This window comes from Xiphophorus couchianus, chromosome 12 (assembly GCF_001444195.1).
Source record: "Xiphophorus couchianus chromosome 12, X_couchianus-1.0, whole genome shotgun sequence".
In the NCBI taxonomy this organism is placed as follows: domain Eukaryota; kingdom Metazoa; phylum Chordata; class Actinopteri; order Cyprinodontiformes; family Poeciliidae; genus Xiphophorus; species Xiphophorus couchianus.
The window spans coordinates 29,868,465-29,896,353 of NC_040239.1; the positions used below are offsets into that span (position 1 = coordinate 29,868,465).

The following is a 27,889-nucleotide window of genomic DNA, read 5'->3' on the forward strand; positions in this document are numbered from 1 at the left end:
AAACATTTTGTACAACACGCATCCTCCCGCTTCATGTTGGCATGTTTTCACAGACAAAACTAAGAGCAGCTGCCATGTCTACGACATCAGGTACCGGAAAAGAATCTTAGTAGAAACTGTTAATATAACACTAAATATCTTAGATTAATACTCAGTCTAGCATTCTGATTCTGTGAAAACATTGCCTTGTTTCGAACAGAAATCACAAGTTCAGAAGAATGACTTGTGTAATCTCTCACAGTGAAGGGCTTCTCGGGTGGTTGTCGTCAGTGTTTTCCTCATCGCTGTAACATGCCAGGACAGGCAGCTGGGCAGCACAACCATCTTCGTCTTGCTGAGAGGACAAGGCGTTGAACAGCAGGGAACAGACCTGACAGCGGGGGGGAGGGAAATAAAACCATTAACTGGTAACATGTTGGAGAATGTCCTCAAAATGCTTCTAAAACTGCAAAACGAATTCTGCCACTTGCATTACAAAAACACTCAAAAGTGACAAAAAAAAAAAAAGATCCAGGCTTTTACCACATTTTGCCAGTCAGTGTAGCAGTTTGATTTTATCGTAGATTGTTTCAATGTATTGACAGCCACAGTCTACATATGGGAGCTGCAGAGAGTACGTTCAGAAGACGAGAGGTGTGTAAAAATGGCTCCTAGCCACAACTTTACATAAGAGCACAAGAGGGAAGTCGGTGGTTTGGGCCTTGCATGTCTCTAAATGATCCTGATTTGCATCTGTCAGAGCTTTGACGTTTTAGGACCAGAAAAGCTACAAGGTCTGATTTTGGGTTATTAAAGTTTGGAAACGTGAAGAAGCCTCTCCGACTTCCTTCTCTGATCTTCCAAACAAATTAGCTGCAAATGCAGCTTTTCATAAGCTTCAGGTTCAGCTCTGCACATTAAAAGTCATTGATCAGCCATTACTTAGTGACTAAGTTTACTTAACTTGTAACGATTATGTAGTTACGAAAGAAACTTTTTTTTTTAAATGGGTGTGTGGATTAATACTGAAATTGTGATGAAGCATGTTAAACAAAAAAAGCTTTTATGTAGTACTCTACAAATAGAACCTTATAATAGAATCGAATCACCACAGTTTTATCTGTAAACGGCCAAATTACATGAAGATGAAAATATGTTATTCAATTCCAAATAAGTTCTCTTTGAATGCAGGGACGTATTCATACTTATTTATATTTAAACAGTTTTATGAATAGTTTTTTAAAAATTTTTAATCAACACATTATGCCACAGCCGGCCCTTTAAAGGGGCAGTTTCATGTCAAAATCTTTTTTTGAGCTTTACATTATGTTAAACAGTTATTCCCTCATCGAAAACACACTGGGGAGTGTCGCTTTGAGTCTTTCATGCATATTTAAGAAATTCTTTAATCCCCATGGCAACTGTTCAGCTGTTCAAAACGCCTTGGTGGACCTAGCGAGACGCAGCTCCTCAGAGCTGCACCAATTAGCAAAAACCTGGTGGAACTGAGCCTCTGCTGAGCTGATTATAGGAGCTACTTCTCAGTGAAACCCAGAGCAGGAGTTTCTTAAAGGGACAGAGGCCCAATTTCAAGGTGTTAAATCAGGAACGCCTCTTTTAAGTTATATTTGACATAAACAGCATTTTTGTAACAACTGAAGGTAACATAGTTACTTGACTATGCTATAAAATGGGACTATGTGGCTGGACAACACATAGTGCCGCCCCTTTAAAGACTTTCTTGATCTTGATGTGGCCCATGACAAAAAAAGAGTTTGACTTCTCCAGGACAGAGGAATAAAGCAAGGCATCAGAGTAAATGTAGGAGAGAAAATTGAACAGAGGTGAGGTGAGGAATTACAGCCATAGGTACAGGAAGAGCTCGTCACCTTAGTGGATGCAGGGCTTGAGGCGGAGCTGGTCCATTCCTGGCTGTCTACACTGAGGCAGGTCGACTCCCTGATATCAGGGAGGCGCGTTGCACCGGGACAGCTGATTACATGGCTGCGCTGGCTGGATGGAATCAGCTCATCAGGAACGGTGCAACTCCTGCTGCCTGGTCCCTGAGACACGGCCACAGGTTGAGCTGGGGAGCTTACGCACCTGAAAACACCACAGGATACATTTAACTCTCACTAAACTGTCTGCTCATGCTGCATAACTGCTAAATCACTGCTTTTACAGAGAACAGTCGCGTGTCAGTGAAGTCTGACTCGTGAGCATGTGGACCATCACTGAGCCCGGTGAGGACAGGCGCTTGTTAAACTGGGAAAGTGTGACGAGGTACGTGGAAAATAAAGAAGATGTCCAACAAGTTAATGACAGAGTAGAGCCGACAAGAAACCACTGACCTCTGACTGTGTTGAAGTACAGCAGTTTAAATAGTGCAAGAAATAAAACAACCCTCCACATAGTGAAACTTGTAACTGCGATATCGTTGCTGAATAATCTGACATCAACACTGATTTAGCCACATTCACCCAAATTTGCTAGAAAAACTGAAGAAATTTTTAGATTAACCTCGGAAATTTTCTAGATAAAAACATGAAAGTTTCATGGTTTGGAAAGTCGAAAGTTTGCTAAAAAAAAATAAAATAAAATAAATAAATTTTGAGATTAATCTCTGAAATTTTCTAGAAAAAAATTACTATCTGGAAATTTCCAAGTCAAAAAAAAATTATAGCAAATTTTCTACTGTTCAAACTCAGAAATGTTCTTTTTTTTTTTTTTGAAAAATTTCTGAAGTTGACCTCAAAACTACGTTTTTTGGCAGAAATTTACTCTTACATTTTTTTCTCTATCTCCAATGGCCCAAATTCGCAATCGTAGAAGACCTGAATTAGATGTTGTGTAATAACAACCAGCTGGAGTTAGAGAAGACTGAGGCTGCTGGCAGAGCGGGCTAGCATAGAGGAGCTGAGCGGATTACAGAGCATCTCACTGGCAGGCTTCTAACCGACGCTTTGCCCTAGTTTCTCACTCACTGACACTAGACCGGCTGCAGTAACGCCACACCCTATTAGGGGGCTAAAAACAGCCAATGAGGGCAACGAGACTTGGTGGAACGCCAAGAGGGAAGGTCAGATAAAGTCAAAGAGTGAAGACTGATTTACAGAATCTGGCAAAAGTGTTCAAACCCCTTCAAAGTCACATTTTATCCCTTTGCAGTCACAAATTTGAACATAATTTTATTGTTACATCAATATAGGGTTGTAGTAATGACGAAGTAGACAGAAAAACGTTCTTAAAATATTCTGGAACATGTGGCATCCATTTGTATGCAGCCCCTTTTTGCTCTTATACCCTAAAAAATAAAGTTCAAGGTGTGTGGTTAGTTTTGCGACTACTGTATGTTCTCTAGGACGTACAGATTTTGAAAACCAGCAAGCGGCACAGATGTGATGAGGACAGAATCTGGTCAGAATAATGTCAAAAACACCAATCTGATGGATACTGGGTTGTTCAGTCAGTGGTTTTACTGACACTATTAGAACCTGGAGCTTGTTACCTGGATATTTTTGGGGTCAGGGATTCGGTTGGTTGAGAATGGTCCCTGCTGTCAGAGTCCGTCACAGTTGCCAGCAGCACAGTGGCCTCAAGGACCACGTCCTCCACAGAGAAGCACACAGGCCTGCAGACAGGGACAACTTTACCACAGCCAGTCAAATAGTGAGAAAACCGCTGAAACGCTCACATTCAGCAGTCAGAGAGAAAGAGGTTTTTGAAATGGCCTAGTAATAGCTCCTAACAGGGGTTGTATCTTCAGATATGGTTGCAAATTAATCTAAACAGCATGATGAGACTTACTTTCCTGCTGCATCGAGGTAAACCGACACTGGAAGGCTGCGAGACTCCGCAAAGGACAGTATCCCCTGAAAAACAGAACAATCGACTCAGACATGCTCCTCTGTGCTTGAAATTGTGACTAACTCAGACTCAGAGCTTAGTTTTCCAGATTCCAGAAGATGTTGAGGCTGGATAACAAGGAGACACTCCCAGCGGGGGGGTTCAGCAAACATTCCAAGAAATTAGGGGTCAAGAGTGGTGAAGGGTAATGCAGGTCAGGCCTCGCTAACTGGACCAGAACAAAGAATGTCCCTTCAAATTCTCAGATGAGACATGAACAATTACTCATTCATAAAAAAAAAAACCCAACTATGACAGACCAAGCCGTGTTTCTAGATTTTCCTGTTTAGGAAATGACAATCTCCTAGATTCTGTGTTTTATAGTTAACTCAAATTACTGAGACAACAGTTTGAGTTTAGTCGGTTTGGATTGAAGAACTGGATTGTGCAACTGATTGCTTTTGTCAATGTTCAGTGAGGTGGTGCATCACTATAGCATGGTTTGGATTGAAGAACTGGATTGTGCAACTGATTGCTTTTGTCAATGTTCAGTGAGGTGGTGCATCACTATAGCATGGTTTGGATTGAAGAACTGGATTGTGCAACTGATTGCTTTTGTCAATGTTCAGTGAGGTGGTGCATCACTATAGCATCTCTGTTTGAGCTAAAACTACAGTGAATGGAACATTTTGCTACTTGATCACCGTCTATGTCCTGAAGCAAGAACTACTGCCACCTGCAGGTATGAGTCAGTATCTCTTAAGCCGACTGTTTTTGATCATTTTTGAGAAGAATTTGCAATAAATTCACAATTATGCCTTAGCGCAAGGGACACTAGAAATATCACCTCTGACACAGAGAAGACCCTGATGAGCCAGACACACACATGCTGTAACTATGCAGCACATAAACACACAGATCCAAGCTACACACGACATACTCAGGTGACAAAATAAAACCGTACTAAAATAGCTCAGTTACCCTCAGCTCCTTCAGACAGAACGTTATGTCAGAGTCCAGCCCGATCTGGAAGTAGTCAAACTCGTTTGGGTGTAAGGACATCTCTGTGTACGTCGTCTTCATTGGACCTGTCACACAAACACATCCAAGTCCTCCAGTTGCACATTAAAGAAACTGAAGGAGGCAAGCCCTTCCTGTCTGTGGAACAGCTTGCACATGTAACTTTGTCTCGATGATCCTATGGATGCTTATAAAAAACTATTTAAAACGTCACAGAGTAAAACTTAAAGGAGCAGCTTTTTTTTTTTTAGATTTACATCACATTGTAAAGTTATTCCCTCATCACAGACATTCCTGGAGTGATTTTTTTTCATGCATGTTGGAGAAATCCTATAATCTCCCATGGCAACCATTCAGTTGTGCAAAACAACCTAGGTCCGCCTTCAAGAACGAAGCTCCTCCTCCAAGCTGCAGTTTCCAAACTTCCGGGCTTCTGCCTCACGGAGCAGCCCTCCTCCACTCAGCTCCTTCAGACTAGCCAGCAGTAATTAGCAAACACCTGGTGGAACTGCGTATTTGCTGAGCTCATCATAAGAGCTACTTCTGAGGGAAACACTGGTAAAAACTCTGTTAAATAGTTAATAGGAGGAGCCATGTTGTGATGACATCCTAAGGCAGAGCTTCAGAAAGAGCAGGAGATTCTTAAAGAGACAGAGGCCCAATTTGAAGGGGTTAAATGACAAAGTCAAATTTCTTTTAAGTCATATTTGACATATAGCATTTTTATAACAACTGAAGCTATTAGCTAGAAAGCACATTGTACTGCCTCTTTAAACTACTCTTTCATTTCAGTAGCATAATCCTACACAGAACATTTCTGATCAGAATCATCCCTGACAACTATTGCTACCACTTGCTGTCAATCGTTACTTCATTTAAGCCACAACTTCATCCTTCGTTTCACATCAAACCCACTTGGAGTGTTTGTTACAGTCATATTTTCTTTTGACCAAAGCACATGATTCCTGCTAAGAGAAGGCCAAATGTTTATGTTTGTCATGGTAGGACTGAAAAGCCCTCTTCCTGGTGAGCCTCCCAAAACAACCAGCTGGCATGTAAATAGAGTCTAATGGTCGCCATGGAGATGTGGTAACCCAAGATGCCAGTCCTTGCTGTGGTTCTCTTAACAGTGAACTTAGGTGAACTTTGGTAATTTTACATCCTTTACTGTCCTGCTCACTCTGGGTGGTGGTGAGAAAAACACGGATCTTCATTTAGGCTAAGAGAAATGAGCTTCTTTTTCCAAGACATATTTCTTCTACAAGGAAAAAGAAAATTATAAATTAGTAAGTAGAAGTTCAGAGAAAGTCTGAATAACTTAAAATATCAATTAAATTAAAGAAAAAAGCTAGATGAATTTATTATGGGGGGGAGCAATTGTCCATGTCGGTATATATATATATATATATATATATATATATATATATATATATATATATATATATATATATATATATATATATATATATATATTAAATCATCATGCCAAAACTGTTGCAACTTTTATCACATTCTGTCATTTTTTTAATTTAAAGTAAACGATATGACAAAGTCAGCACACCTTTTCCACCCTGCTGGTAATTTCTGACAGTGACTTTCAATGGAGTGATGGACAGAGTGATTTCTTCCTGAAACAGGGGAAAGTGCACCACCATGTCCGCAAGAAGCCTGCAGGAGCAAAGAGCAAAGCAGATGCAAAAATCACACAGCTTCTGTTCAATTGATTCATTGCCAATTTCCATATTGTGTGTACTTTAAGCAGTTTCAAGTGTATTTTAGGACATATTCAGATTACCAACAGGTGGTAATAGAACTATTTTTTTCTATTACACTGACCAATAAAAGGGTCTAATGAAAAAAAAATCATTGGAACCTAATGAAAATGAGAGGATTAAAACCAATTTTAATGGTTTTGAATTAGTTTAGTCACGGCTTTATTAATGTCAACTCTTCTGTGCTGATTTCAAAGTAAAAAGTAGCATAAACTGTGTAATAGAGAGCTAGGTATAAACGTGGCCTGCAGCCATGGACTGATGAATGGATCCAAAGGGATAGACTGATAAATTATCCAGTGCCAACCTGGCAGGAGCCTTCAGCACATTGGGACAGAGATGTGAGTCAAACACAGCCTGCAGAGCCTCACTTTCCTGGAAATGTATGTTGTGGGTTTTAATGATACCTAGAACAGCAGACACAAGGTGAAAGGAGCACACTGCCACCAGGTGTCCACAACATGCAACACGTCATGTGCAGCAAAAGGAAGAGGTTCAGCACACCTTTTGAATTCTCTTAATAGAAATTAAGCAAATACAGATAGGTTTTCTTTTATTTGAGTAGAATTGGATTATTGTCCCAAACGCAGTGTTTCCTACCATGTCTGCAGAAAAACTGGATTATTACTCGGTCGGTGGCAGTGCTGACTGATATGTGACATCGTTCCACACTGCGTTCAATGGAGGTCAGACACCGAAACAGTGGCAGCACCGACTTAAAAACAAACAAGAGGAGTTCAAATTTTCATCTTCTTGATCATAGAACTACAAAATTGTTATGACATTTACAGAATAAACCCCATTTAAAGTGCTGGGAATCCTAAAGAGACTATGACATTTTTGTATTCACACAATTTTATGGGTAAAAAGCTACACAATTTAAAAAAAAAAAAAAACATTAAAAAGGAATAGGTGTTGTCAAATAATACAGTCCTCGTTTGACTTGTCTAAGAACAACAGCTTCTTTTAAAGTTGTGGAAATGGTAATGAAACATTAAAATAGCTCTTTCACAAATCACAAACAATTATTAAGCAGACTGGATTTACCTTCATAACCAGTTTGCATTTGATTGCTTTGCTGCCCTGCTTTGATCCTGACTCCAAGCTGTACTGCTTGAAGAACATGGGTGAGAACAGGAAGCAGCCATAAGCCGAATGAGCAGCATTGACTGATCTCAGTGCCAGCTTTGGAAAGAGAGACAAAGACAACATGATGAGGACAAAATGTGAAACTCATCTAAAAGAACCTGAAAGGAAAACTGGTCAGAAATGGTCCAGGGAATGTACACTGCGTTATGTAAAGCTTCTCCATACTACACTTTTTAGGAATAGCTTAAGTAAAACCTCTAAAGTTTGAGCCTAGTTTTAGTATTTCTCACCCCTTTGGCCATGGGGTCCAGCCAAAGCTCATTTCCAATCCGCGACAGCGCATGAATAGCCTTGCCAAGGGCTGTGAAACAAACACAGTTCATAGTTAGCACTATACTCCCATGCAGTTTTAAAAAGAAAAATAAAATCACAATTTTAATGCTTTTTCTTTCTTTAACGACCCCCAGCAGCTGCGATGTTAAAATACGTGATTAAGATATAACTTTAGCAAAGTTAAGTTCAACTTCGCCAGGCTAATGCTTCAATAAAATTTATGAAAATTCCTGTTGAAATAAGTTTGTTTGTTTTTTTAAAATTAAATTTACATATATTTTTCCCGTGTTATTACGACCTTTCACAGAGTTCCTTTCAATGACGCAGTTCATATTTACGAACAGACAAGCTAACTGGCTAACTGGCTAACTGTTTCTAACAGCGTGACGACGTAAAGAACTCCCGAGGCGCGTGAACCACAGACATCCTACATCTGAAAAACAAGCTAAAAATGTACTTAATGTAGTCACAAACCAAATAATGACAGTCAATGCAGAAGACGCACATATTTTAGATTAACACACACGTCATCATTAACTCTATATCTTAGCATTATTTTCAACACATTCGGTCAGTTTAAAATGAGCCCGTAGCATAAATTTATATGAATAACATTGAAAGAGACCAGGAGAATCTGTGGCATAAATTTATGGGTTTTAGTAACACAAATCAATAACAACACCCAGCACTATGTATCATAAACAGTGTGTTAATTCTAGTATTTGCCAGCTGTTCATAATTTTTGGAACAGAAGAATGGAGACAGCTCTGAATCAACAATACAGCTGATAAAGCAAAGGCAGTTATAAGTGTATAAGTGTAGTTTAATTTCTCAAGACATCAAAATGCAGGATTGTCATAATATCCTTCATATCCAAAAACAGCACCTTTCATATCACAACAACTTTTTCACATCACAACAACTTTTATTGTATTTTATTGGGATTTTACCCTATACAATTTTGAAGTGAAAGAAAAAGATGTTTTTCAGTTTCTTTGAGTAAAACCCTGAAATGTAGGCCGTCCATGTACAGGTAAATCTCAAAAATATTAGAATGTCCTGAAAAATTACATTATGGAAATATATTCATACATATATAGTTCTATAGACAAATATAGGAATAATGAATCATTTAGATATACAATAATTTAAATCAAATCTACTAAAAAATTATTTAAGCACCGTTTTAAGCGATTTTAACTTTAATAAAAATCTAAATACATCAGTAGACCAGTTAAACTCTTCCATTTTTTCATCTAAGCAGTGGTTAACATGTGGGGATACAGCAGACTAGTCCTTTGTGACTTGGAGGTTTGAGCGTTACATTTTAAGTCAGTCTATAAATACATATTTGACTCACCCTCTGCACATCTGTTAGACTCAGCAGACATGCAAATGAGCTTAATGTGAAATTGGTTTCAAATAGAGAACTTACATTAACTCAGGGAAGATGCTGCTGGGTCACCTTATCAAAATGCCACCAGACTTGTTTTTGAACAGATGATTCTTTTTCCAGGTGCTTCCTAAGTGCAACTTGCTTCCTCATCATAAGAAACAATGCCAACGGTTCCCGTCAGAGGTCGTCGATATCTGCTCCTGAAACGTGACTCTTTTTAACCAGCTTCTAATTACCAAGCAGCTTTCAACCCCCCCGATGTGTTGGCATTCCTAATGTGAAGCAAAAAGTACCACAAGGGCCACTCGGTTTACACACTTTATTGAGCAACATGTCCAATATACATTGCATTGACACAAAATGGAACAAAACACTAAAAAAGAAAGAAAGAAGAAAAAAAAAAACCAAACGGCAACCTACAAGAAACAAATAGCGGCGCCCTTGGTGGCTTACCTGGACACATTACCATTTTCAGAGGGTATTGCTTAATGAATGACGTTTCAAAATGCACCGCATCTGTGCCAATACAGTGAACACCGGTCAGAGGAGGTCATGATGGGTCGGAAAGGTTCTCAAGTGAAAATGGTAATGTCGACATCAGTGACATGACCATTATGTCTGCATAAATGTATGAACTGTACATGTCACGAGCGGCCAGAGCACACCAACGGAGGTTTCCTCTTTTAAACATAACCTTAACTGCTTGACATCTGGTCAGCTGTCTGAAGTGTTCCTCACAACTGATGATAATCATGGCTATCAGTCTGTTACCAACCAGAATATGCTTTTTGAAGTCTTTTTTCTAGGTTGTGCTCAGTGAAATATGGAGAACGTGTCTAAACTTTACCGGATTTTAACGTCTCCAATCGTGGAACCCAACAATGTTCCATGATGACAATAGAAACTTTAGACAGAAGAAAGCAAAAGAGATTTATTCAAGAATCTAAATCCAGATGTGAATGCGATTTAATCTGAACACTAATAAAACCAAAAGCGCCATGGAAAAACACAACCAGTAATCCAACGGAACAATGGAGCCTCTAAAAGCACGAGCCTTTCATCAACAGGTCAAGAACTCGACCATAAACCCGCTCAAATTAGCTGTGTGTCAAGGATGAGGTAAGAACCAGTTCACCACATGTGGAATATTCACAATCTAAGCTACTTCTTTTTTAAAAATCTGGCCATGATTTATTCCAAATCTGAGTTTATGATAACTCACGGACGACTCTAAGGATCCACCTTACTGACTGCCTATTGACACCTTCATGAAGCCTGATCCTGAGAAGTTGGCACAAACCTTCCTGTACCATCTGCTACACCTCACCGAGTTAACATATCATTAAAAAGAAGAACTCAAATTAATGTGTAGGTTGTACAAAAAAAAAAGATCCCAACAAAGAATGAACAACAATAGAGCTATCTAAATGGACTATGCACATTGGAGGGGCATGGCTTTGAACATCTCTAACATGCGCCGGTATTAGAAGAAAAACACCATCGGGAGGCAGTTTCTCAGGAAACACGTACAAACCCCTAAGGTCGCATTAAAACTTCTCCTGTTTCTTTAAACAAAGAGCCAACTGTGAAAAAGTGACGCCAACAAAAAGGCAACGGTGATTCGACGACAGGTTGGAAAAAAAAAAAAAAACACACCCACTAACAAAACGTGTCGGATCGACGACAATCGGGCCGGGGTTGGTGAAAGGAGGACGGACGGGCGACCTAATGAGGACAGGCTTTTGTTTTCGGTCTACACAATCTAAATTGCATAAGAAACCTGGTATAAAGTAGAAACTGTTCAGCAGCAGATAAAAAAGCAAGTTCATTTACAGTAGTGACATATCTTACATCATTCTTTTTTTGTTTTTCCAAAAATAAATTAAATTAAATATACAATTCCAGGTAGGAAACAGGATAATTTCGCTGGTAGTGTTCTCAAATTGGCTCATCTGGCAGACCGTTCACAGAAACGTGGTTGGGGTCCAACCGAATCCTTTGACTGGCAAAACAAAGGGTGCAAAAGCCTTTTTGCTGAAGTTTTCCCGCTGAAGGCATTTCCTTTAACTGCACAGAAGCAATTGTTAAGAGATTATTATTACTTGTTGATGTCATGGTTTATGCAAGACTCTTGCTAAACAGTTTGCTCACCCTGGAATTTACAGCAGACCCCCTAATCGAACGCCATCTCTTGACTTTTCCTTACGCAGCGAGCCACCTTCTTCTTGAATTCTCCGTTAGGATCCTCCCTCCATTCTTTCTGTGGGAGCAACATTGCATTATTGAGACGACAACGCATCAGTTCTCCTTGACGACAGAGATTGTGAGATTTTGAAGACGAATACCGATGCTGGGGTAAGGGGAAGGAAATGTAGCGCGACTCACCGCAGCATCCACGTTAGCTGGTGAATCACTGTTTGGGTCTGCGAGCATGGAGATAACGCTGATCATGATTGTCTCTACAGTGTGGATCGGAAGCCAGCGCTCCTCTGGCTTTTCGTAACCAAACTTGTCTTCTCCTGGCTCGTGCAGAATTGAGATGCAAACGTCCCCGTTCTTTGCAACTGTGAGGGAGCAAGAGATGAGAACTGTTAAAGCTGTAGTATATATATATCTTTTTTATGCATTTGTTAAAACTGTCACCATGTCGTGACAGTATATGAGATGGACAATCTGTGAAAACGTCGAAATGCACTGCTCCCGACCAAAAACAACCAATCGAAGCCAGGAGGAGGGTCTCAGCGCTGTCAATGTACCTTGTGCACTTGCTGCTAAATGTGCTGATGGTACAGAAACAACTTACAGTGACACGAAAACCATTTATCCTCCGCCGTCATTGGTAGTCATGCTACCTAACCTAAGGATTCACAACAGGATCTGCTAACTGTAAAGCAGCAGAGAGCAAAAGGGGGGTGAGCAGAGCTAAGTCCCGCCTCCTGGCTCTCATTGGTTGTTTCTATCTAGACCTGGTAGAAGACTGAGGTGCTAGATTTCTTTTAACAGATTACTTGTCTAATACCATACTGTCACAACATGGTGACAGTTTCAACAAATATGAAATAAAAAAAGTAAGCGTTACACACTGCAGCTTTAAATAAGGAAAGTTTTTGGATCTTAAGCCACAAACCACGCAATGATATCTTGAGAGATGTGTTTACCATTTGGATGCCAAATTTCTGTGATGAATTTCATCTTTGGTGGCCGTAGCGGATAATCATAGGGAAAGGTTAGGTATGCCTTGAAAAATCCTCCTTCACTGCAAAAAGAAAGGGGAAAAAAAGCAAAGTAAAATAAATAATTCTGTCAGATCCTCCCCCCCCATTTCAATATTTTCTCACTTACAAAAGAGTATCTTGTGGACCAATTATCACAACTTCCCACTTGTATATGTCGTCATCGTCTATCAGACCAGCTGAAAAGCCCTCCACTGGGTTCTTGTTGAGCTCTGGCAGGACATGGAAAAGTTTAGTTATGAAAAGAGTCCACAAAAAGATAACAGCAAACTTGTACGGCTTTACTGTGAAAGTTTAAAAAGAGGATTTTATCGCAGCCAAGTATTAACTTCACACCACACCAAACTCTTTCAAAATGATAGTCAGCTTGTGAATGCTAAATATGGATGCCGTGATTATTTGGCTAAAGACTTAAGACTCTGCTAGATTATCAGTAGGTCAGATAAGGACAAAACAGATTTCTTTTCCCCTCATTAAATGCATCAAAGCTACTTAAAATTAAATTTGGTAAGTCAGGTCTCAAAGGCAACCTTGAAGGATGAGTATGAGCATAAAACATCAGCCAAATATTTAAAAAAAAATTAAAATGGTAATCAGTGTTGAGGTGATATACAGATGTGCACAATAGTGAAGAGATCTACGTCAACTCACTGATTAATACAGTAAAATTTAGGGGTGCACTGATTGCAGTTTTCTTACTGATTCCGATTTTGGTCGATACCAGCTTTTTGTTTGAAATATTGCTCTAATATATCAAGAAAGTTGCTGAATTGGCAACAATGGGGTGACTATTGTTAACTGTAAATGTGCAGACATGACCTGGTCGGCCGGTTTGTCAGTCAAACCTCTCTTATGGGAGAAAAGAAACCACAGTGGTTGGTTTTTAGGCCTCTGCCGAGGTTGATGACATTGGTGGATAAGATCGGCTTCACATGTAAAAATCGGCCGATCACAGATCTCCCAAAATTAAGAAAATCGGCGCACCCCTAGTAAAATTATAATAAAAGTATATCTTGACATAGTGGGCAATGAGGGGAAAAATACATCAATCCTTAAAACCGATGATTCTAGCTTGAATTAAAACCCATTTCTATAATCTCTGCAAAAATATAGAAAAAATAACCCCCACCCCAAAACAGAAATTAAATCAGTATGCTATTGATCTATAAACCTTGCCCTGAGTACCCTATTTTTGAAACAGAGTTTAAACAGCCTGCTAACTGATGAGAAATATAGATGGTTTTCTATAGATGTTACCCAGCTCCATTCCAGTAGAGATCCAAATGTTCGGCATCATCATGAAAAATCACAAATAAACTGCTTACAAGAATACCAAGCGTCAAACTAATACATTTAACAGCATCACAGCTCCAGACTAGTACATGGAATATGACCGTAAATATGTAAAATAAGAGTCTGTATGGATTTCTATTAATTGTTTACAGAAGTAGTAACGTGGGCCCCGATAGAAGAATCGGACTACTTGCAACTATAATTAGCCTTATTAGTGATCAAGGCATGAGATGTTCTTGGATTGGTTATTCCTTTGTTCTATCTGACAACTAATACCAAACTAGCTAGCAGCTAGCAGGGTTCTCGGTACGACTATGTACTAGTGTAGGTGGTTATCTTTTCATTTTTAGTTCTAAATTGACGTGATGAATCGTAAAAGTGATTAGCTAACCAAAGCAGCTTAGCAACACGCTGAGGTGTATTGATAAAGGCACCCTTCATGCTGCTGTGTTAGCTGCCCGAGCTCAGTCCTACGGCGTAAACAGCGTTCCTTGTAGCTTACAGAAAAAAGCTAACGTTAGCGCAGCGGTTACACACACAACCTTTGTTTCGTCGTCAAGACCAATGGGAATATTACCTGCTAATTGTTTTCGAAGAAGTAATGCTGATTGTTCGGTCATGGTACGCGAACGGAACCGAGGGAAAACACTGTCTGTAGACAAACACCTTCGGAAAACCAGAGCTAAAACTGGGACAGGAACGAGGAGCTGCGCTGCCAACTGCTGGCTATTTAGACACAACATTCATCTGATGGATGGGAAGTGTGCGCATGCGCATCTTTATACGCCCAGAACATGTTTTCTAAAAAAAAAATGTACAAGTTTTTGTCTGAAAGCGTATTTTCTACACATCCTAAACCAGCTCTCTTAAACCTGATTAGTATGCAGGTTTTTGGCAAAGGCATTAGCATTGTTCATCGTGTTCATATTTTTGGCTGTTTGCATTTACTGCTGGGTACAAAAATAAAGGAATTTCAACTCAACACGAGATAAAATGTACATAGTAGAATATATAATTATTTTTCTCGCGAGGAGTTAAAATTCGTTTATTTTTGTACTCACAACTAAACGTGTATTTTGAAATTAAAAAATAAAAAATTAGACATGTTACCAAATAAACATAGATATCATACATAATAAAAATAGGATAGGAAAAAAATTGAATTTCTTTCGGAGCATTTTACATTTTATTAGCCTTTAAGACGCGTTCAAATATATCGGAAAGATCACACAAAACCTCAACTCAAATACTAAAGCATTAATAAAAACACAAAACCTTAAAACTTTAAGAAAACGGTAGTAAAATGCAGTCAATAAAAATAGTTTGCAAACTGCAGTCAACAAAATACTTAGGACGTCATATATATATTTTGCGGCTGTAGAAAAAGACGAGCTACTGAGGTGCACCAGAAGGCAGCAGTAAACGGAAGGAAGGCTGTGCGGCGCCATATTTAATACATCCGATGCTAGCCACCTTTAGCTGTTTACTGACAGAAACTTTAAACTGGACACGGAAAGGTTCAACAAGCCCTTGCTTTTCTCCAAAATGAATGCAGTGGATCATGTTCGGGATATGGCTGCAGCCGGCCTTTACTCCAATGTCCGCATATTGAGCAGTTTGTTGCTGACGATGAGTAACAATAACCCGTGAGTAATGTCAGTGTGGGGCCCATCTAGTTCCTGATGAGTGTGCTTCAACACTAATATTGCCATGTTTTCTCTCCCTGGTGGTGACAGTCTCACGCCAGCTAGTCAACAACGGTTAACAGTAATGATCGTGTCGTTCAATGAGCTGTGTTTTTATTATAACCTCACGAAATTAGGTCGGAAAAGTATTCTAAATCACGGAGGCCCAAGATATAGTCGGATGTAGGTTCTGAAATGTAACGATGTTTCCAGCAGTTAAAACATTCGTGGTCGTTTAACATTTATTCTGTTGATATTTTTCCATCTTCCTCCTTTAGGCCTTATATTTTACGGTGGATTATTTTAACGCCAACTGATTTGAATAATTATTTACCAAGACAGACAGTAATAAAACAATAAAAATTAGTTTTACTCTCTGCTACTGTATCTATTATGCTCGCAGCATCTTCCATAGACCTAATTGGTTGCTTTTCTCCTATGTCATATAAATATATAGTCGGTTTTAATTGTTTAAAATTTATTCTAGTATATTGTTTTGATCCATTGCTAAAATAATCTGTGTGTGTATAATTCCAGGGAGCTGTTCTCACCGGCCCAGAAGTACCAGCTGCTGGTTTACCATGCTGATGCCATCTTCCATGACAAGGAATACCGCAATGCTGCCTGTAAATACAGCATGGCTCTGCAGCAGAAGAAGGTGCTCAACAAAACATCCAAAGTTCGTACCTCAACTGGTGGAGCTGCTGCCAACATCCAGGCACAGGTTAGTATAGTTTTGTTGGCACCTTATTGTGTATTTTTTAGGGTTTCCCCCCAGTGTATTATAAGCCTGGCAGGCCACCAGGCTTTGCTTGTGTCCCACCAGACTAGGCATTATTTATTTACCTATGTCTTTTTAAAACGTTTGCACTTTTTTAAGACTTTATAGTTGGGGTTCAGGTATTAATCTTCTAAACTTTCAGTAGCACATAATTATCAAGTGATATTTTCAAATTTCCTGTCAACTTTAAACATTTTTCCAACTGAAAAACACGGCGGACCGCTGGATGAATGAATGCTCTAACACCCAACCACTGGGCTTAGCAGGTTTTCTGGGGGGGAACCTTGTTGTTACCACATCTGATGTCCAGGATGTTGTTATAATTATGGGTAAAAGATGTAATGTATGAGTTAGTCACTGAAATTTGCCATTTTTATGTTAGCTTGATCCTGCATCAGGCCAAATTGGAAGGTCAAAAAATCTATTGTTTTTCATACCAGTCAATGTATTTGAAATGGAGTAAGAAGGATTAAAGCTTTTAAATAAATACAATTTTGAAAGAAATTGTATTTTCCGTGGAGGCATTCTGACACGGAGCAAAATGTTCACACAACAGGAATGGTGGAAGGAGTTCAGCGGATTTGCGCCGTTTTATTCTTTTGAGCTTTTAAATGAACCTCTCTGTCATGGAACATGCTGCATTTATACATCTCATCTTCAACCTCTTAATTAAATTATTACAACTGTATCGGGTGCTGTGACGTTCAGCAGACACTTATTAGTTGCATTTTTCTTTTTTTTTTACCCTTTCAGAGTTTGCCGTCAGAAATCGAGGTAAAGTACAAGATAGCTGAATGCTACACCATACTGAAACTGGATAAAGACGCCATCGCTGTTCTGGACGGGATCCCATCAAGACAAAGGACTCCAAAGGTAGAGTTGTTCCTTCATGAATGGAGAATCGACTGTGAACAAGCAGAATCCCAACAAGGGACACGTCTCTGTCTCTTTTAATCGAGCTTCTTATTTAACGGAAGCATCGCAATTGTGAAATTGTTTTTATTTTCTTGGCATTTGTGGAATGTCAACAAACATCGACGCGTTTGTAACGGAAACGCAGCGACGGGCAGAGCAGCGTGACTCCAGGCTTGGAAAGTTTGCGCGACAGAAACCCGGACTTGAACTTATAATCTAAAGTTCTGCTGGATCTACTGACAAAAGCAGCGTTTTATATAAACACCGTTGTTGTCAGAAATGCAGTCACATAACAGGAAATGCCGCAGAGCTCATGATATGAACGATTAATAAATTGAGTGTATTTTTTGCCTTAACGTTTTTGTGGAGTACTGTCTAATATTGTTGTGATTCTGTTGTTTTTTTGGGGGGGTTTTCTGTCCTCAGATCAACATGATGCTGGCTAACCTGTACAGGAAAGCCGGTCAGGAACGCTCGGCCGTGACCAGCTACAAAGAGGTGCTCAGACAGTGTCCGCTCGCCTTGGACGCCATAATCGGTACGCACAGATATTCACGTGCACAGGCTCGGCTTTATGTCAATGACATTTCCAGTTTGGTCAGGATGATAAAAATCATTCTTATTGGCTGTAAACATACCACAACAAGGAGCAGTTTTTATTCGTTCATTTTTTCTCTCTCATTACTTTGTTAAAACGTAATGCGATTCTATTGTCGGCCACATGGAGGAATACTTGTGGACAGATTTTAAGGCAACAGCTGGAACACACCAGCTGTGTGAGCGCCACACGTTTCCAAATCCAAACAAAACTGTTGACGTTAAAAAGTTGAAAAGTCGCGGTTTGGATCTCATGCAGGACTTTTGTTTATAATCCAGAGCAAATTAAAGGAGCAGAAGAAACAGCAAGTCCTTAACAGCAAGATTGTAAAATGAATCGACTGAAATGTCTCTGAATGTGGTGTTGTCCCTTTTCTTATTTATTTTTAAAACACTTATTTTAGTTGTGAGGTTGCTGAATTTCAGCTCGCAGATATTTAACATCTTTTCGAATGCGTTGTTACTTGAAGTTTGCTCGTTTGTTGTGCTGTCAAAAGGAATCGTTTCCCTTTGTTTAAACACTGTATGGTATAGTATGCTGTATGGATGTAGAGGTCACCTCCACATCAAAAGCTTCAGGCTCAGGATTTTTTATTTTTTTTTACTTTAAGCCCTACATATAACACGAGATGTTTAGTGAATGCATATGAAAACTTCTGACACTCCCTCTGCAGCACTATCTGCATTTCAGTTCACCATATAATTCCGCAATTTGACATTTCGAAAATAAAGTCCCTTGATGGAGATGAGTTTTGAAACAAGTTGTGTTTTTTTTTTTTTATTAAAAAGCCCTAGCGTTAGGAAGAGTATTTATTTTTATTTTTTAATCCATATCAAAATTGGTTTATTTTACGAAACTGCAGTGCAAACACTTCTTTCACATCGCAACCAGACGTTGCCGCTGGCGCAAACCACAAAGACGACAGGAAGCAGTTGGAGGACGACGGCGCCCCCTGTTTTTTTTTTTAATGTCTTGTCATGTGAACAAATTTATTCTTTTTAAAAAAAAATTGTGTATCACATTTAATCTAAACACCAATTGTTTAGATTGGTGAAATGTTCTTTTTTTTTATATTAAAGGAATATTGACAAAGTTTTGCGCACATCTGTAATGGAAATGCAGCTACAGTGTTGTGTGAAGGTTTTTCTGTAAAGGAGACAAACCTTTGTTTCATATTTACTTCTCTACGCTCAAAGTTTTCACCCTGATTCAACTGCTTGGATTTAGTCGAGTTGATGTTGAAAATTAAATCAAAGCCTCTCTCTCTCTCTCCCCCTCCCTCCCTCCCCCCAGGTCTTCTCTCTCTGTCGGTGAAAGGAGCGGAGGTCTCCTCCATGACCATGGATGTGATCCAGAACCTCCCCAACCTGGACTGGCTCTCTGTGTGGATAAAAGCGTACGCCTTCATCCACGCCGGGGACAACCAGAGAGCCATCAACACCATCTGGTGAGAACGGGTTTGATGTTTCCTCCCAGCTGGCCGCCTTCCCTCCGCTTCCCTAAAATAAACTGTTCCCCTTCAGCTCTCTGGAGAAGAAGTCGCTGCTGCGGGACAACGTGGACCTCCTGGTGAGCCTGGCCGACGTCTATTTCAGGGCAGGCGACACCAAGAACGCCATTCTGAAATTTGAACAAGCTCAGATGCTGGACCCGTACCTCATCAAAGGTGTGAAACGTTCCATCTTGATTTTATTCACAATCAGCTCAAACGATTAATTGACTATTGAAATAATTGTCAACTAATTTAGTAATTGATTAATCACTAACTGAAGTATGCCAAAAAAAAAAAAAAAGCCAAAAATATCTGAAAATATCTACATTTTGCATTTAAGATGAAAAAAACAGACACTTTTTCTATAAATACGTTCTACCCAAAATTCCTCAAAGACATCGTTATAGCAACACCTGGTTCAAATTCTGTGAGGGAAAAAAAGCACCTTTTGCTATCCATTTATCCATGCTATCAAAAGCTAGCCCTACGCTGCATTCATGTTAAGCAAAGTAGAAATATTTTTAGCTGCATCCTTTTGCTATAAATGATCAGCGGTTCACTACTGGAATGCTGCGTTGCTGCACTTTAGGCAATAAGATGTTTATTTTCTTATTTAAAAATGAATTGAATTGTTTAATTGTATCTATTAATGTCTTTCTAATATTCCATTAAAAAAAGGCTTAAATGAAAAATCTGCAGAATGTGGCAATTTCTTTTTTTTTTTTACCCAATTAATCGTCAGAATAATCGATTAATTGAAACGATCGTTAGTTGCAGTCCTAAGCAGCTGCTTCTTTGACTTGCAGGTATGGACGTTTACGGCTACCTGATGGCCCGGGAGGGACACCTGGAAGACGTGGAGGTCCTGGGAGGACGGTTGTTTAATATTTCCGACCAACACGCTGAACCCTGGGTGATCTCTGGGTGAGTCTTTGAACTCTCTTATATCAACATAAGTGTTTTCTGCTTGACTGGTGTAGGTTTTCACATGTGTATGTGTTGTTCAGCTGCCACAGCTTTTACAGCAAGCGCTACTCCAGAGCCCTCTACCTGGGGGCCAAAGCCATCCAGCTGAACAGCAACAGCGTCCAGGCCCTCCTCCTGAAGGGGGCAGCACTGAGGAACATGGGCCGAGTTCAGGAGGCCATCATCCACTTCAGAGAGGCTATGCGGTTAGCGCCTTGCAGGCTGGACTGCTATGAAGGTACGGCTCGTTTGTCTTAACTACCGTCAGACGGTCCAGGTGTTTTGGGAGGAGAGTATTTCTGATCTGCTTTCGTTCAACACCTTCAGGTCTGATCGACTGCTACCTGGCGTCCAATGGGATTCGAGAAGCGATGGGAATGGCGAACAATATCTATAAGACTCTGGGGGCCAACGCACAGACTCTGACCATCCTGGCCACGGTGTGCCTGGAAGACCCGGTGACTCAGGAGAAAGCCAAAGCTCTGCTGGACAAGGCCCTCGCTCAGAGGCCCGACTACACCAAGGCTGTGGTGAAGAAGGCTGAGCTGCTCAGTGCGTAACCGGCTGCTACACAAACCTTAGATCGCACGTAGGACGCTAAATCAGTTTAGAACACGACAGCATCGTCTGCACACTAATGGAATGAATCTCTGTTTGTGAAGATCGGGAACAGAAATACGAAGAAGGGATCGCGCTCCTGCGGAATGCGCTGGCCAATCAAAGCGACTGCGTCCTGCACAGAATGCTGGGAGATTTCCTGGTGGCAGTCAATGATTATCAAGAGGCTATGGACCAGTACAGCATCGCTTTGAGGTAAATTATTTATGTATATTTTTTTATCCCTCGCAAAATGTTTAATTGTGTAGCACATTTCATCAACAAGACAGTTCAACGTGCTTCACACCATTAAAGACATAATATAGTAACCCACTGGAACATTTTTGAAGAAATTTAAAGGGGCCTGACGAAGTGTGTGTGGTTCTCCGACCCGAATCTCAAGCTGTGTTGAAGAGTTTGGTCTAGCAGGCCTCAACTTTGAGCTTTAAACGATAAAAAGCAAAAACATTTTTCAAAATTGGGTAAAAACGTATGGTTAGCTAACATGCTGTCAGTAGCATGTGGGCTATCATTAGCATCTTGACTTGCAGTAATGCCCTCTGTGTAGCCTGGAGACGGTAGTGTAGGAGCTAAAGTTTCCCCCCAAAAATGCTAACATTAGCTAAAATGATGTAAAAACATGGGGGCTATTGCTATCATTTGGCTATTCTCAGTTAGCTCAAATGCTATCATTAGCATGTCTACCTTCATTAATGTTCTCCATCCAGACATTACAGATATTAAAACTCAGAGCTGTGTATTTTTAGCTCTTAATGTTGTTCTTCCAGCTTGGATCCTAATGACCAGAAGTCGTTGGAAGGCATGCAGAAAATGGAGAAGGAGGAGAGCCCCACGGACGCCACGGTGGAGCTGGATGGCGACGACATGGAGGGCAGCGGGGAGGACGGCGATCTGGAGGGCAGCGACAGCGAAGCGGCTCAGTGGGCCGACCAGGAGCAGTGGTTCGGGATGCAGTGACCCCCGGGGCACAGAGAAGGGGCCCTCAGTTAGCACACCAGAAGCCTTCAGCCGCTGCAGCAGTTAAACTCCCACCCCGCCCCCTGGTGGCACCCTGGAGGTGGTGCAGCTGCTGGTTTGAAGCAGTTTGCAGAGAATAAAACACTGAGCAACCTTTAAACTCTGGGGTTTCTGTTGCTGTACTTTACTTTATAGAGCTGCTCCTCACTTCTACTGAGATTCTGCTTAATGCAGAGCTGAAGCCAAAACCGTTTCCCCATCATTCTGCCAACGTCACCAGCTTCAGTCAGAGGCTATTTGAGCTTTATTTACCCGTTCCAGTCACTGCAGCGGTTTCAGAAAAGCACCCGGCCTCCAACCGCACAGAAAATCAGCAGATCCTTCAGTTTGTAGCGAGAAATGTAAAGAAAAAGAAGAGTGACATCATGTCTTTAGTCTCTAAATGATTATCATATGTTAGTTTTTTGTACTGTACAAAACAAAAGCTAACTATTAAACTGCAGTCTGCTCTACTCAGCAGTGTTTTCAGGTCGTTAAGCGAAAGACATGTATGTTCTAAAAAGATGAATTTGTTTCATCATCTGACCTGATGTCCACAGTGCCACACCAAGACATGTGAATATGCCTGGACTTTGTGACAGTTAATATTTTGGCTGCTTTTTATACTTTTTTTTGTGTGACTAATATTCATTTTAGATATTTTATGGGTTTTGCCATAATGAACATGCTTTGTGTGTTTTGACTGTACTAAGAATAAAAAGGAAAATAAACCCATAGTCAGCTGATTACATTGTAAAGTTTCCCTTAGCAAGCATATAAGTGAAATGTTTATATTTTTGTACATATTTTAATAAATGTATAATAAACCTTGTAAAGATTCTGGCATGCACTTAACCGTCTTGTTTCTTGTGTTGGCTCTCATGAAAGCTAAAATCTGTCTGGAGCCTAAAGCTATAAGTAAAACCTAGCAGGAGTTTTTGATTCAGCTCAAAGACCTTTTCTCCTTTTTGTCAGTTTGAGACCTCAGTCCAGCCGAGGTTAGCAAAGCAGCACAGAGAGAGAAGAGGGAACGATAGTCTGAAAGACTCTGAACCAGGCACCAAATGGACCCGATTCATGAAGCTCACTGTACTGTTGCTTGCCAGATGAAACGGCTCCTTTAACTATTCATTCTATAAGTAACCAGTTCAAATTGAACAGCTGAATTGGGACTGAGGCGTTAATCTTAGCTTTCATTCCTTCCTCTTAATTATGCTTTTATTTAATCAGAGGTGCATAGTAACTACTGACGAGCAACTATTTCGAAAAAAAAAAAAGTAAGTTTAGGAATATTTTCACTGTGCTGGACTTTTTATGTTTGAGTAAAATTTCTGGCTGCTCGACCCACTGTGACTAACTTCACTGAATGAAAATCAAGCTTGTTTTGACCAAAAACGCACCAGATACGGACACAAATTTAGAATTTATGTAGAAGTGAGACCTCTTATATATATATAATCTACTGTAGCAAAAGATAAATTGAGATTTTTTTTTTCTGGTTGAATTTGACATTTTGTAATTATTTGTATTTCTTTTTTTATTTTAGTCTTGCACATAAAATGACGTTTTTCCATCTGATGACATCATCAGTTACTCAGTACTTAAGCAGTCTTTCCAGGAATGCTTTTTTACTGGACGGCTACTTTTTTACTCGAGTAAAAATATGTTGAAGCAGTGCTACTCTTCAGTATAATTTCTGGCGTCTCTCCCCACCCGTGAATTTCAGGATTCTGATATCAGCTGGTTGCGTTGCTGCTGTGCTGGGTTCAAATCCCAACCTGGAGTCTTTCTGTGTGAAGCTGTAATTTGTTGTTCCTCATTAAGGGAAAGCAAAGTTTCAAAGTGACCAGGACAAACGTGAGTAAATTCCTCATGTATGACAGTAATTTTTTTTTATTTACCTGAAACGGTCCATGTGATACATCGTACAATTATCTGAAAATACAGTACAGCAGTTTGGCAACGAAACACCAGTGCCTGACGTACTTACAGTAAAACATTATGCATCACTGAACAGCCGCCCTTTCCAGATATGGCACAAAAAAAAAAATCCTCCCAACATGTTGCACGTCTCAGTGCAAAGCAAAGAAAACAAAAACGCCCCCAAAAAAGCAAGGATTTTGTTTTGCTAAATGTCCCATCAAAGTATTTCCTTAGAAAAAAAAAATTCTTTTAAGCTTTATAACATTTGTAGTAATCTGACGAATGTCTAATCGATTGTTTTACTACTACTACACACTGTTGATTAGAAGGTTCTGGTGAAGCAGCTGACATGCAGCATGAAGAAATGAATGACCTGTACAGTGTTTTCTATCAGCTTCCAAAGATGGAGGGAGAAATCTTTCATCTGAGGCTCCTCATGCAGGAAGACGGGGCCGACTGCTTTCTGACCGACGTTCGTTTATAGCCACGGACTTCACGTCGCAGCTGCAGGCAGCTCTTTGTAAAGACGCGCTACCCCAAAACACACATGCACACTACAAAAACCAAACCCAAAGTTTCTGGAAAGATAAAACAAAAAAAATAAAATAATAAAAGCGTAGAGGCGGGCTTATTGGGCCTTTCCTGTGAAAGGAAACAAAAAGAAAAGGAGGAATCAGACGGCAGAAATCATGTGTGGGAAGCTCAGATAGGATGGGACCCAATGCAGGTCACGACAAAAACACACACACAAAAAAAGTGTATCAAAGTTATATCCTGTATTAATATATGGGCACTTGTTTCTGCCAGTCTACAATCAAAAACAACCAGCACCAGCGACACTGAGCCTGGAAACAGAAAAGGTTTCCAGTCAGTGTGGCGCTGGCACTTGGTGGCACTGATGGCATTTCACAATACAATCTCAGTTTTCACTCTCTCTCTGTACTTGTTGAACCTTAATGTACATACAGCAGTAACGAACAGACAGGTTTTTATTCTGAAGATGAGCTGGTAGTCGGCATGCTGATTAGAGAGTTCTCACTCTGCGGGTAAAACTCCCGACGGTTGATCTAAAAAAACCAAAACAAAACAAAAAAACCCACAACCAGCGCTGGAGTGAAGCAGGCATGCAGAGAGGCGCTAACCGTCCCCACCGGAAGGAGACTCTAGTGTCGCTGCTTTATGACATCGACAAATAAAATATACATACACTCTACTTTGTATGTTATGTACAGATATACATCAACTGTTTCAGCCTTACGAGTCCTTTTTTTTTTTTTGGTCTTTTTTTCTTAAAATGTTCATGTTGTGCTATGGTCATAAGACTAACAGCTTCTTGGTGCTTTTTTGTCCTTTTACATATTCAAGTACAGTATGTGCGGGATACTCACATATTAAAATCATAACAGTAGGATTAAAGGAAGAATCTAAAGAAAAGCTGAAGATGACAAAAAGTTTTCTTCAGGTATATACAGACAGAATAATGTGTTGGTACTTTGGTGAGGAGGTGTGAAAAACATTCTAATGCAGTGGTGCCCAAAGTGGGTCCTGGAGGGCCGGCATCCTGCACAGTCTAGTTCTCTCCCTGGTTGTAGTAACAACCTTTTCAGCATGTCAGTGTTCTTCTTAGGTCTTTAATGAGCCATCATTTGATCCAGGTGTGTTAAACCAGGGAGAGAACTAAAACCTGTAGGATGCCGGCCCTCCAGGAGCCACTTTGGGAACCGCTGATAAATTTTACTTTTACTGTAGCAACGTGGGAGGTGTTGGGCATTTTTGAAAATTCTAACCTTTAATTTGAGTACATTTGTTCAGCAGGAAGTTCTTTAACGCTCCTGAGGTCTTAGCGCAACGGTCAGGAGGAATGCGGCAGATGTCACGGTCGGACCGTAGGTTCCCAAAACGACACACAAAAGAAAAAAGTTTGTAAGAGGGTACGTGGGGTCAGTGTGACCCTGCCGGGCCGCACGCAACTTCAACAGTCCATGTGTTAGTTCTTAACCGTCCTGCTCACCGTTTGTGGTGGCCAGTCAAAGCAAGTGTCCTCATTCAGCCTATTGGCTAAAAGAAATACGCCACTTTGTTGCTATATTTAGCAACAATGCAGAAAAAAAATTGGTATCAGCCAAAACTGGCACCGTCAGGTCAGTCTTTTTAAAGATCGCTGATTGGGCAAAAAACTGCAAAGCGGTGCACCTCTAACTAATTTATTTATTTACAAAACTAAAATAAAGTGTAAATTCACTTCAAGTGTAAATTAAAATAATGCCTCAGATAGATTTATTCTGAAGGGATTGGTAAGCGGAACTTTGCCCAAAAATATTTCTTAACATGATATCCCACTGAATAAATGTACTCAAATGAAATGAATTCATTTTAAGGCTTTTCAAAGGGGCAGTGTTATATACTTTCCAGACATACAGCATCATTTCATAGGAATGACATTTCACAAAATTTGACTTCGCCAATTAACACCTTGAAAATGGGCCTATGTCTCTTTAAGGAGCTCCAGCTCTTTCCGGCGCTACGCATTCAGGAAGTCATCAGAACAATGTTTCTCTATTAACCCTTTATGAACCCCTTAACATTTTTTTCAGTGCTGCTCTGAGACGTAGCTCCTATGATGAGCTTAGCAGACGTGCAGTTCTGCCAGGTGTTTACTAATTGCTGCTGGCTAGTCTGAAGGAGCCGAGATGAGACTAGGCATTTTGCGAACCAGAATGGTTGCCACGGGAGATTAAAGTATTCTTCAAAACATGCATGAAAGAATTAAAGCAACACTCCAGGTGTGTTTTTGAATAATATTGTAACATGATGTAAAGCTCAAAAAAGTTGATTTCACATCATACTGGCCCTTTAAACATCTTTACCACGGGTACCAACTATATTGTCTGCGTCTGTATACTTAACAACAGGCTGTATCAAAAGTTACTGTGTAATAAACTTGTAACACGTTTTTGTCCTTTTCTCCATAAAATAGAACAGAAAAATAAATTTAAACATATATATATATATATATATATATATATATATATAAAAAAAAAGATTAAGTTGTGTGAGCATGTGCGCCGCAAAACAAAGTGGTACGTACCTCAACACTTTTAGTGATAACCTTTGAAATGGTGTTTAGACAAAACGGGTACTTCTGGTCATAATAACAGCATTGAGGTAGCTGCGTTCTGCCTGGTGCAGAAAAATAATGAAGGTGTACAGAGTTCAATAATAACTGAGATTCATATATTGCAAGACTTTCCCCTCCTTTCAGCTCTGCACTTTTCAGGTGTTACAATCACACGTCCTCTTCACACACCAAGACTCTTTGTTCCCTCCCTAAAAATTACAAAACATTAATAGAAAATAGTGTAAATTCTCTGTACAGCTAAAACACAAAGCTCCAACACCACAGGCTTCTCTAACTGGTCACTATGGCGCTCGAAGATGGGAGAAGCCTGGTAGGAAAATAACAGATGTAATATCAGTCATTAAAATATGACTAAATACCAAACCCCGCGCCCCGCAAAAAAAAAAAAAAAATCAGTGGAAATGTAAATAGAACATATCTGACAGTGGTCAGAGCAGGTGCAGATGTCTACGATGAGTTATTCAGAGTTAATGTAACTGTTAGGTGTGTGTTAACGTCCACTTCACACTGGTGTGCCGGAGTCAGTCAGGGCCACAACATGGCAGACACGTTAGTGTCTGTGCTGTAGATCCACAGCACCAGGGGCAGGGCGACGGCCACGAAGGGCCAGGAAACGCCCTCAGCGCATGCAGACAGGGGGCAGCCTCCCCGGGACGGCTTCTCCAGCTGTTTACCCAGCTCCAGGTAGTTCCGGGCGGCGAACTTCAGCAGCTCATCCAGCAGGATGACAGGAAGTGAGATCTTCAGCACCATCATCCACTGGGTGGTGTCCAGAGGGGTGATCTGGAAGATGACCTGGGTGCAGTACAGAAAAA

The 27,889-nt window shown here is 40.2% G+C and overlaps 4 protein-coding genes across 6 annotated transcripts in view; 1 reads left to right on the forward strand and 3 right to left on the reverse strand.

Moving 5' to 3' along the window:
• Positions 1 to 29: 29 nt before the first annotated feature.
• rad9b (RAD9 checkpoint clamp component B) lies at positions 30 to 8,455 on the reverse strand. 2 transcript variants are annotated; one of them, XM_028033202.1, is made up of 11 exons: positions 8,338 to 8,455; positions 7,997 to 8,067; positions 7,665 to 7,802; positions 7,218 to 7,332; positions 6,925 to 7,024; positions 6,407 to 6,513; positions 4,807 to 4,913; positions 3,787 to 3,851; positions 3,488 to 3,610; positions 1,869 to 2,082; positions 30 to 370 (listed from the first exon to the last, which is right to left on the reverse strand). In XM_028033202.1, the coding sequence occupies exons 1-11, from the start codon at positions 8,369 to 8,371 to the stop codon at positions 236 to 238; spliced, it is 1,209 nt and encodes a 402-aa protein (XP_027889003.1). In that variant the 5' UTR covers positions 8,372 to 8,455; the 3' UTR covers positions 30 to 235. The 2 variants fall into 2 exon arrangements, with proteins under 2 accessions (XP_027889003.1, XP_027889004.1); XM_028033203.1 differs by having other exon boundaries at positions 7,997 to 8,441.
• Positions 8,456 to 9,740: 1,285 nt separating this feature from the next.
• LOC114154942 (ubiquitin-conjugating enzyme E2 G1-like) lies at positions 9,741 to 14,707 on the reverse strand. Its single transcript, XM_028034471.1, has 6 exons — positions 14,539 to 14,707; positions 12,778 to 12,880; positions 12,594 to 12,691; positions 11,821 to 11,999; positions 11,587 to 11,695; positions 9,741 to 11,502 (listed from the first exon to the last, which is right to left on the reverse strand). Exons 1-5 carry the CDS (start codon positions 14,702 to 14,704, stop codon positions 11,609 to 11,611), a joined length of 633 nt encoding a protein of 210 aa, XP_027890272.1. The 5' UTR covers positions 14,705 to 14,707; the 3' UTR covers positions 9,741 to 11,502; positions 11,587 to 11,608.
• Positions 14,708 to 15,390: 683 nt separating this feature from the next.
• anapc7 (anaphase promoting complex subunit 7) lies at positions 15,391 to 21,973 on the forward strand. Its single transcript, XM_028034341.1, has 11 exons — positions 15,391 to 15,607; positions 16,184 to 16,370; positions 17,181 to 17,300; positions 17,769 to 17,880; positions 19,234 to 19,387; positions 19,464 to 19,606; positions 20,239 to 20,356; positions 20,440 to 20,636; positions 20,726 to 20,950; positions 21,061 to 21,211; positions 21,784 to 21,973. The coding sequence occupies exons 1-11, from the start codon at positions 15,507 to 15,509 to the stop codon at positions 21,971 to 21,973; spliced, it is 1,698 nt and encodes a 565-aa protein (XP_027890142.1). The 5' UTR covers positions 15,391 to 15,506.
• Positions 21,974 to 23,874: 1,901 nt separating this feature from the next.
• atp2a2a (ATPase sarcoplasmic/endoplasmic reticulum Ca2+ transporting 2a) overlaps positions 23,875 to 27,889 on the reverse strand; it is a 29,328-nt gene continuing 25,313 nt past the window's right edge. The window contains exons 20-21 of one of the 2 annotated variants that reach the window (XM_028033510.1): positions 27,749 to 27,869; positions 23,875 to 24,577 (exon numbers count right to left, since the gene is read on the reverse strand). In XM_028033510.1, coding sequence (XP_027889311.1) covers positions 24,564 to 24,577; positions 27,749 to 27,869 — 135 coding nt within the window. In that variant the 3' untranslated portion in view covers positions 23,875 to 24,563. Of the gene's footprint in view, positions 27,870 to 27,889 lie in introns of both variants that reach the window. The other variant, XM_028033509.1, reaches the window with a different exon arrangement.

Bases quoted from the DNA above. Each gene is read 5' to 3' on its own strand.
- rad9b (XM_028033202.1), bottom strand. From the start codon at position 8,371: ATGAACTGCGTCATTGAAAGGAACTCTGTGAAAG. The intron at 7,025-7,217 runs GTAGGAAACACT...CTGCTGTTCTAG, and splicing joins CCAGTTTTTCTGCAGACATG to GTATCATTAAAACCCACAAC. The intron at 3,852-4,806 runs GTAACTGAGCTA...TCTGTTTTTCAG, and splicing joins TCTGTCTGAAGGAGCTGAGG to GGGATACTGTCCTTTGCGGA.
- anapc7 (XM_028034341.1), top strand. From the start codon at position 15,507: ATGAATGCAGTGGATCATGTTCGGGATATGGCTGCAGCCGGCCTTTAC. The intron at 17,881-19,233 runs GTACGCACAGAT...CCCTCCCCCCAG, and splicing joins CGCCTTGGACGCCATAATCG to GTCTTCTCTCTCTGTCGGTG. The intron at 20,357-20,439 runs GTGAGTCTTTGA...TGTGTTGTTCAG, and splicing joins GAACCCTGGGTGATCTCTGG to CTGCCACAGCTTTTACAGCA.
- LOC114154942 (XM_028034471.1), bottom strand. From the start codon at position 14,704: ATGTTGTGTCTAAATAGCCAGCAGTTGGCAGCGCAGCTCCTCGTTCCT. The intron at 12,000-12,593 runs GTAAACACATCT...GCTCCCTCACAG, and splicing joins AGAAATTTGGCATCCAAATG to TTGCAAAGAACGGGGACGTT. The intron at 11,696-11,820 runs GTGAGTCGCGCT...TTGCTCCCACAG, and splicing joins CAGCTAACGTGGATGCTGCG to AAAGAATGGAGGGAGGATCC.